The sequence below is a fragment of the Haematobia irritans genome, chromosome 3, assembly GCF_050003625.1.
Source record: "Haematobia irritans isolate KBUSLIRL chromosome 3, ASM5000362v1, whole genome shotgun sequence".
NCBI classification, from domain to species: Eukaryota; Metazoa; Arthropoda; class Insecta; order Diptera; family Muscidae; genus Haematobia; species Haematobia irritans.
In genome coordinates, this window is record NC_134399.1 from 89,268,016 (window position 1) to 89,278,694 (window position 10,679).

General features: G+C 33.9%; 1 protein-coding gene across 1 annotated transcript; it reads left to right on the plus strand.

Moving 5' to 3' along the window:
• Positions 1 to 1,697: 1,697 nt before the first annotated feature.
• LOC142229159 (uncharacterized) lies at positions 1,698 to 9,823 on the plus strand. Its single transcript, XM_075299699.1, has 4 exons — positions 1,698 to 1,836; positions 1,918 to 2,081; positions 2,151 to 2,285; positions 9,238 to 9,823. Exons 1-4 carry the CDS (start codon positions 1,722 to 1,724, stop codon positions 9,757 to 9,759), a joined length of 936 nt encoding a protein of 311 aa, XP_075155814.1. The 5' UTR covers positions 1,698 to 1,721; the 3' UTR covers positions 9,760 to 9,823.
• Positions 9,824 to 10,679: the final 856 nt, after the last annotated feature.

Genomic DNA, 10,679 nt, shown 5'->3' on the forward strand with positions numbered 1-10,679 from the left:
TTTTATGAGAGGTAGAGTAGACAGAGGTTTTTTGAGCTTCTGAATTCGAAAATGAAGGTTAAATTTTTGAAAAATCCCATTATTTTTAGTTGTTCGGCCTTTTTCACTAGACAAATCATATCTCGAGCTATAAATGTCCGATTATATCGTTGTTGGTACTTAAATGCGAGGTATTGAGATGACTATCAAACGTGTAAAATCGGATCTGTGATAAGTTAATTTGTTCAAACTATATCGATGGTGGCATTTTCAAAAAATCCTGCTTTATAGTGACTCTGTGTCAGCGAAAAAGTATAAAACACTGAAAAATCGTCGAAGAAAATCGACCGAAAAATTACAAAGTTATAAGCAATTGAGTGAATAAAGCCGATATTAAATCATATAAATATAAGCCACACAGCCATGTGACACTCAGCCACACAAAAATGAATTTTTGTGTGGGCTCATATCGGACCAACAACGATATAATCGGACATTTGAAATAAGACACACAAAGAAAATGCTGTACACGCAAAGAACAAAAAAACGTTTGGAAAACGTGTACCGAAAACGTTTTTCTTTTGTCAGAGTTTTTTTAATTGCTTCGAAAAGTATGCACTTTCATCACCAAAAAAATTCGTTTGCTACAAAATTTAATATAGTAGAATGTAATGTTGAACATTTTTTCGGAATCTTCCGACCATATCTGGAATATATGTAAAAAAAATAAAAAACACTGTGGTTGAAGCAGGGATCGAACCCACGACCCTTGGCATGCAAGTTGGACGTAGCAACCACTGCTCCACGGTGCCCAACTAAGTGTATTTTTCTGTTAAATAAACTTTGTTTAATCGGCTCGTGGTCGCCGCAAGCTGTGCTATGTTAATATAACTTATATGGGTAATTGTCTATTGATGACAATAACGGCTACATAGCTCAGTGGATAGTGTGCTGCCTTACAAATTGCATGGTCCGCGGTTCGATTCTCCGTCCAGGCGAAAGGTAAAAAAAATTTAAAAATTTCTAAAATCGTATAATTTCTTCTACATTGTTTGTATTACAGAAAAAGGTGCTAAGAACTAAAAAACTTCGTGGAAGTGAGAAAGATGTGAGGAAAAATGCAATTAGCCAGAATTTTTTTTTTTGAGTTAGTCTTTATGAAATTGTTTTTACATCCTGAAAAAGAATAAACGTTTAACACAAAAAGTATATACTTTTCTTCCAAATACACTTACTTTCAACGAAAAGCAAATGAGAAACGAACTGTGTTTGTCTAAAATTTCGTTTGGGAGGAAAGAATTATTTTTTTCCGTGTAGAACAAATAGGGATTTCGTTTTGTTAATCATTCGGGATTACAGAATGTTCTTTTTAGGGTACACTGATTGTTAATCTTATTATTCGTAAGATGGTAAGACAAAAATATTCACGAGATGGTGATCTGCCACAAATTTTATTGGAATAAACATGACAACAAATAAGAACCAACAATTAGCGTTTAAACAAATATGCATTTTTTTATTTCCACACTTCTTTGCAATGTTACGTTCAATGAGCGATACGGTAATAAAGAAATACTGCATATTTCTATTTGGCTTAAGTTATAAACAAATAAATCTATAAAATGTCTACATTATAATATCTAATCGTTGAACTCTAAAATTAAAAAAAAATAACATTATGAATATTTCCAAATTATATTCACACAGTTTATGCAGTGATAGCGTTCAGATAAGTCACAGCTATGCCTCAATGGAAAAAAAGTGTTTTAAAAAAACCCAAACATATTCTCGATTTAAATTTTGAAGAGAAAAATATATTTTTGAATTCATTTGAGATAGCATTGGCAGATTGTGATGGTGAGTATTTAAAACAACCCAATCTAAAATGAATTAAATTTAATTTAATGGAATTCTCTCATTATCATAAAACTTATCCAGGAGTCCTGTGGAGAATGTCAGAACCCATTCCAAATGTTGGACATGCCATAAATCTATTAAAAGAAGCTGGAAAACAAGTAAAATTTGTCACAGGCAATGGTATGCGATCTGATGAAGAATATGTTCAGTTGTTAAAAAACATTGGAGCACAGAATGTTGTTGAGGTATTTTTATTATTTAAACTGAATTACAAAACGAAATCACACATATTAATTTTTCTCTTTTGATAATAGGACGATTTTTTGGTCCCCTATAAATCTATCGCAAGATATATGAAACTAAATTATCCAAATGAGATATGCTATTGCCTATGCTCAGACGTCTTTTTTAAAATGCTAACATCAAAAGGTGTCAAGGCTCTAAATATGGTGAGTACTTAAATACATTTTGAAAGGGGTGAGGACAATTCCAATAAGATGTTTAAGAGAAAAATCAATATAAAATCATGTGTCTGTTTTCGTCGTATAATACAAACGTGTTAAACGAAGCTTAAAATTTCAAATTAAAAATATATGTTTTCGTTTTCAAGCACAAATGATGCAGTTTTTCAAGTAAATTTAATCTTTCAAAGATTTCTCCTATTATTTAATGCTGTTTATACCCTTTACCACTACACTGAAAGAAGAGTTTTCTTTTCTGAGGAACGAAATTTTAAACAAAGAAAGTTTACTTTTAATGCTAATAAATTTTATTTTAAAGCAAACAAAAAACATCAAATATAATCGTTACAATGCTTGTCATAAATACGGTTTTATTTGACATTTAAGAAAATACTTTATATGAAATGGGAAATTCTTTTGTGTAAAATTTCGACCCGGAGGAAAGTAGTTTTTTCTCTGGGTGTACTGTGGTACAGGGTATAATAAGTTTGTGCATTTGTATGTAACGCCAAGGACGATCAGTATGACTCCCATGGTATAAATAAATTAAATATAACAAGTATATACGATCGTAAGTTCGGCCAGGCCGAATCTTATGTACCCTCCACCATGGATTGCATAGAAACTTGTACTAAAGACTGTCATCCACAATCGAATTACTTGGGTTGCGGTAACAATTGCCGATGGCAAGGTATCTTAACATTTTCTATAGAAATAAAATTTCGACAAAATTTTCTATAGAAATAACATTTTGACAAAATTTTCTATAAAAATAAAATTTTGACAAAATTTCCTATACACACAGAAAACAAATTTGTTGGGACAACCAATTCTTTGGTCAACCGAATTATTTGGTTGCATCTACTATCATAATAAAACCGACATAATTGGTTGTGATAACCAATTGACAATTATATTGGTAATCACAACCAATAGAATTTCATTCGCTAGTTGGCGTAACTACCTGATAATTTAACGGAACAACCAATATTTTGCTATCGGTACCATTTGTGAAATAAGAATAACGAGCAAATTTCAGTTTAGTTTATTTTTATTTGAATAAAGATATACGTGTAACCATTGGAAATATTAAATATACGACAAATTAATAGTACATGGTACTATACCACAGAAAGGCAGCCACTCAGGAATGTCAATGCCATGGACGTGCAAAGCTGCAAAAAATAACAAATAATTATTGCAAATATTCACTTTATTTTTAGTTGTACCTATCTCAAAAGTTGCGTTCACGCAGCATACCATGTCAGGTTTTCATCATATTTGAGTAGATATCTCTTGATATATAGAAATAAAATTTTAGTAGATTATTTTTGGGGATCGGCTATATATAACTATAGACCGATATGGACCAATTTTGGCATGGTTATTAGCGGCCATATACTAGCGCAATATACCAAATTTCACCACGTACAAAATTTCAACCGAGTCGGATGAATTTTGCTCCTTCAATAGCTCCGGAGGTCAAATCTGGGGATCGGTTCAAATGGGGGTTATATATAATTAAGACCAGTATGGACCAATTTTGGCATGGTTATTAGCGGCCACATACTAACACCACGTACCAAATTTCAACCGGATCGGGTGAATTTTGCTCTTCCAAGGGGCTCCGGAGGTCAAATATGGGGATCGGTTTATATAGGTGAATATTGTACTGCTCAGCCATTTCGTTGAGAGATTTCCGGCAGTCGATGACCGTTTTCGAGTTAAGGATCGCAGAGTCCAAGGATTTTATTGCAGGTTAACTCTCTGAATGTATATTAATGCCAATATTTGTTAGCTAATTTAGCTAATTTTCGCTATTCGATGTCCCAGGTCTTTAGAATATACTCCGAAATACACCTGTCCATCCAATTTGGAGCCATCGATGTAGAAATCTATATAACGTGCATTCCCTGGGATCTGTATGCACCACGCCTCAATGTTGGGAATTAGAGTTTCAAACTTTTTGTCGAAAAGCGGTTTCGCCAGAGTGTAATCCAATACGTTGGCCCATCTGGTATTAGTTTGTGGACCGAACTGTGATTTTTGGACAAACAAAAAAGTTTTATATCAGAGATATGTGTCTTCTATGGTAAGCAAAATTCGCATTTGTATTTTAAGGACAAGAAATTTTGGCCTCATGACAACAAATTTTTTAGTATATAGATATTTAAAATTCGACCCGAACGAACTTTTGGCCGATGTCTTGTTTTATTAGGAAGTAAAAGCTAGATCGACTCAGAATTTTATCACGAAATTATTTTTGAATTTTTAACGGTACTAATGGTAGTTTTTGTTTTTTTTCCCTCCGTTTGTAACACATCGAAATATTGCTCTAGGACCCCATAAAGTATATACATTCTGGGTCGTCGTGAAATTCTGAGTTGATCTAAGCATGTCCGTCCGTCTGTTGAAATCACGCTAACTTCCGAACGAAACATGCTATCGTCTTGAAACTTGGCACAAGTAGTTGTTATTGATGTAGGTCGAATGGTATTGCAAATGGGCAATATCGGACCACTTTTACGTATAGCCCCCATATAAACCGACGTACAGATTTGGCTTGCGGAACCTCTTGAATTAGCAAAATTTATCCGATCCGGTTGAAATGTGGTACGTGGTGTTAGTATATAGTCTCTAATAACCATGCAAAAATTAAATACCATATACTAGCTATGCAAAAAATTTTAGCCGGATCGGATAAAATTTGCTTCTCTTATAGGCTCCGCAAGCCAAATCAGGGGATCGGTTTATATGGGGGCTATATATAATTATGGACCGATTTGCACCAATTTTTGCACGGTTGTGAGAGACCCTACACTAACACCATGTACCAAATTTCAACCGGATCGGATGAATTTTGCTCCTCCACGAGGCTTCGCAAGCCAAATCTGAGCGTCGGTTTATATGGGGGCTATACGTAAGAGTGGGCCGATATGGCCCATTTTCAATACCATCCGACCTACATCAATAGCAACTACTTGTGCCAAGTTTCAAGTCGATAGCTCGTTTCGTTCGGAAGTTAGCGTGATTTCAACAGACGGACGGACGGACATGATTAGACTTCGACTCAGAATTTCACCACGACCCAGAATATATATACTTTATGGGGTCTTAGAGCAATATTACGATGTGTTACAAACGGAATGACAAAGTTAGTATACCCCCCCATCCTATGATTAAAAAACTGCCGAAGTATACCAAAGTGTACACTCAAAAAAAGTTTACTTGGATCCAAAGATGCGGCATCTTTAAAATAAAGAAATTGTTTAGCGACCTACTGGCTTCAAATCTAGGACCAATGAAATTAAAATTAGGATACAGGTCTCATATATCAAATTTTCATTCTCTTTTCGAGGTTTATTAATAAAGGTACTCACGCACAAATAAATGCCAGTTTAAAAATCCAAATTATAACGGATACTTAAAAATGTTTTCTTAAATCAAAAAAAAAAAAAAAACTTTAAACCAAAGACGCTAAATACTCAGAATAAGGCTTAGCCTATATTTGAAGCGTTTTTATCTTAAATCTATAGATTCAATAGTTCAGTTAATTTAAGGACCACTTCATTAAATCAAAAATGTGTTTCTTTACTTTAACGAAAATAAGCCTTAGTTCAAAGGCTGGGACTTTAACGGAGGGACGCAAATTTACAAAATTTGTGTCCCAATTTTATTGGAAAAAAATTTTGAATCAAAGATTATAAATTTTATTTTAATTAAAATTTCATTATTTTAAAGAAATTTGTTTTTAATATTTTGTAAATTGCGCATCCTAAAATTTGGGTTGCGTAATCTTTAATTTAACGTAAATATTTTTTTCAGTGTACCAAATTCGCCCACTCCGCCTCGGATTTAGATATAGTTTTAATACCCACTACCAAAGAGGGGGGAGGGCTACACTAACTTTGTCTTTCCGTTTGTAATACATCGAAATATTGGTCTCAGACCCAATAAAGTATTTATATTCTCCGTTGTGGTGAATTTCTGAGTCGATCTAGCGATGACCGTCCGTCCGTGAGTGGAAATCACGCTAACTTCCGAACCAAACAACCTATTGGGTTGAAACTTGGTACAAATATTTGTTATTAATGTAGGTCGCATGATATTGCAAATGGGCCATATCGACCAACTTTTAGGTATATATAAACCAATCCCCAGATGCGACGTTTGGCTCTCTAATTACCATGCGGTTTAAATTTATTTATAGACTCCTTTAAATAAACCGATCAAAAACTGAATTGGCTTATATAGTTATTTAATCTGCTTTGTTATACCCTTCACCACTACTGTGGTACAGGGTATAATAAGTTTGTGCATTTGTATGTAACGCCAAGAAGGAAAAGTCTGAGACCCATCGTTTAGTATACCGATCGTCTTAGAATTAAATTCTGAGTCGATTTAGCGATGTCCGTCTGTCTTTCTGTCTGTCTGTCTGTCTGTCTGTCTGTCTGTTGGTGTATTTTTGTGTGCAAAGTACAGCTCGCAGTTTTAGTCCGATTGTCCTAAAATTTGGTATAGTGTCCTGTTTCGGCTCAAATACGATCCCTATTGATTTTGGAAAAAATCGGTTCAGATTTCGATATAGCTGCCATATATATTTTTCTCCGATCTTGTCAGAATTGGCGTGTATATCAACCGATCTTCCTCAAATTCCGTACATCCGAATATTTTATTAGTCTCGAAAAACTTGCAAAACCACAGAGGCCAATTTTTTGCTCCGATTTAGTTGAAATTTTGCACAGGGAGTAGAATTAGCATTGTAGCTATGTGTGCCAAATTTGGTTGAAATCGGTTCAGATTTAGATATAGCTCCCATATATAGCTTTCGCCCGATTTGCACTCATATGACCACAGAGGCCAATTTTTTGCTATTATTTAATTGAAATTTTGCACAGGGAGTAGAATTAGCATTGTAGCTATGCGTGCTAAATTTGGTTGAAATCGGTTCATATATAGCTTTCGCTCGATTTACACTCATATGACCACATAGGCCAATTTTTAACTCCGATTTAGTTGAAATTTTGCACAGGGAGTAGAATTAGTATTGTTGCTATGCGTGCCAAATTTGGTTGACATCGGTTCAGATTTAGATATAGCTCCCATATATATGTTTTTCTGATTTCGACAAAAATGGTCAAAATACCAACATTTTCCTTGTTAAATCGTCACTGCTTAGTCGAAAAGTTGTAAAAATGACTCTAATTTTCCTAAATTTCTAATACATATATATCGAGCGATAAATCATAAATAAACTTTTGCGAAGCTTTCTTAAAATTGCTTCAGATTTAAATGTTTCCCATATTTTTTTACTAAAATTGTGTTCCACCCTAGTGCATTAGCCAACTTAAATTTTGAGTCTATAGATTTTGTAGAAGTCTATCAAATTCTGTGCAATTCGAGTGATATTTAAATGTATGTATTTGACGGATGTGATATGGTATCGAAAACTTAGATCTACAAAGTGGTGCAGGGTATAATATAGTCGGCCCCGCCCGACTTTAAACTTTCCTTACTTTTTTCTAGAAGGCTATGTTAAGAATGCATACATCTACTATTTTTTGCTTGAAGATCAGATAAAAAAAAATTTAATTTGAAAGTGATTTATTAAGTACATGTTGTTGGCCAAAATGCCTTCAATGAAAAGTTTATCAACTTTTGGTCAAGTAAGAAAGAATCAGATAAATGCGTGTTCTACGCTACGCAATAACGGCATATGTATTTTACGAATATAAAATCTTTGTTCTTACCACAATATTTTTATACCCCCCACCATAGTGGCCTCTAACATCCATGCAAATTTCATCCGATCCGCTTGAAATTTGGTACATGGTGTAATTATATGGTCTGTATGGTGTTTACATATGGCCTCTAACATCCCTGCCAAAAATAGGTCCAAATCGGTCCATATATATATAGCCCCCATTAAAACCGATCCCAGATTAGACCTCCGGAGCCTCGATCCTGTTGAAATTTGGTACGTGGTGTTTATATATGGCATCTAATATCAATGCAAAAATTGGCCCAAATCGGTCCATAATTATATATTGGCCCCATTAAAACCGATCCCCAGAAATTTGGTACGTTGTGCTCGGATATGGCCCAACCATGCCAAAATTGTTCCATATCGGTCTATAGTTATATATATAGCCCCCAAATAAACCGACCCCCTATCAACAAAAATTATCACAATGGACTGAATAGTCTAAGTGAGTCTGATACATCGGGCTGTGCCACCTAACTAACAAAAATTGGTCCATATCAGTTCATAAATGTATATAGCCCCTATATAAAGCGACCCTCCTTATTTCACTTCTGACTCTCTAATTACCACGCAACAGTTCATATCGGTTCGTATTTATTTATAGACTCCCCTATATATACCGATCAAGAACTGAATTATATACGTATTTAATCGGCCTCTTTTTGTCTAAAATATATCCGGTATGCACTAACTTAAAATATAGAATACGATGTGAAGAAGTTTTAAGATACCTTGCCATCGGTAAGGTATGTAGGTTAGGTTAGGTGGCAGCCCGATGTATCAGGCTCACTTAGACTATTCAGTCCATTGTGATACCACATTGGTGAACTTCTCTCTTATCGGTAAGGTATGTAATTCGATAGTGGATGACAGTCTTTAGTAGAACTTTCTACGCAATCCATGGTGGAGGGTACATAAGAGTCGACTTGGCCGAACTTACGGCCGTATATACTTGTTTCAATTCAAATGGTGTTTTTCAATTTTCTAACTATAACTGCTGACGCTACAAACTTTCCTCTCTTATAAGCAGATAACATAAATGATTTTAAGGTTTTTTTTTTCTTCAAATCAACTTCTTATAAAATCCCAATATTTTATAATCTTGCCTTCAAATTAATTCGCATTTTTCAATGATTATTTTGCTTAATATTTTGTATTATTTATTTTCTGTTTTAGACTCCTGCACCTGATGCTAATATCTCTCATATAAGCAAAATCTTAGCAGCTTCACAAAATGCGAAATTCATTATACATGATATTCATTTCGATATATCCTTTATTGAAATGGCTTTGATTCATCAATACATGCAGAACGAGAATTGTACGATTTTTATCAATGGTTTGGATGATCGAGCTCCCATTTCAAAGGACTTGACGATATTGACTCCAGCATCTTTCCTCAAACCCTTGACAAAAAGTACACGAAAAGACTTTGTTGTGTATGGAAAGCCAAGTGATATATTGGGAGATTATTTGTTGTCTGAGATTACATTGGAGGATAAAAAAAGAGCTCTTATAATTGGCGATAATCTCTCTGCTGACATTAAATTTGGTATTGGTGTAGGTTTTCAGACATTATTGGTTCTTAGTGGTGCGCACACGATCGATGATATGCTCATGCAACCTATTGAAGATCAACCAGATTATTACGCTGACAGTTTGGGTGATTTTGTTGAATTTTTCAATAGCTTAAAGTAATATTTTTAACATTATATAGATGTGTAAAACTAAAATAAATAAAATGATAAATTTTGTGTAAAAATTTTTAAAATTTTGAACTATGTACATTTAAAAAAAAAAAAACAATTCTCTCCTCCCAAATGAAATATGGAAAAGTATGTACTTTTTGTGATAAACGTTCTTTTGCAGGATGTGGAAACAATTGCAAAACGATTAAATTTGTTTAATAATCGAATCGCGAACCATATCCACTGGGCTACGTACCTTTTATTGTCATCAACGGACAATTATCGCTATAGCCACAACGCACAAGCAATCCATACAGCCAAGCAGTAATATTTCTACACTGTTAGAAAAATATGTTTTTCATATGTTCCGTTATAAACAAAATGTGGTTCGGACACAATATATTTAAGTGCAAACATGTAATGTTCCTAAACTAACACTAAATGTTTGGGATACATATGTTAATATGTTAGAATATATTATGTTTGGGGCATGAATGTTTCATAAAAATAATATGTGTGAATGTAAACATATATAAATTTACAAATTTCAAGTAAACATATATATGTTGTGATATTTTATTCAGAGAGCGACAGAGAGAGAGTATAGAGACGGAAACCGGGAAGGTTGACGAAATATATCAACATAACAGAGCGAGAGCAATTTCTGTGAAACCGCTTGTGTTTATATTGTTTCGGAAAACTGTTTTATGATAAGGCCTAAAACTTGATATGCTTAAGTCTAAATATTATTTAATTTGATTATTAGAATTAGCATTCGGAGTAAAGAGAATAGACATTCGGAACCAAGAGAATAGGCATTTGAAAAAAACAGCATGTGTTTTTGCCTTGACAGCAGCATTTTATGTATGTGTGGACATTTATTTTGTTTATCATTTTGGCATTATGGGCACAATTTTTTTTTGTTCGTTA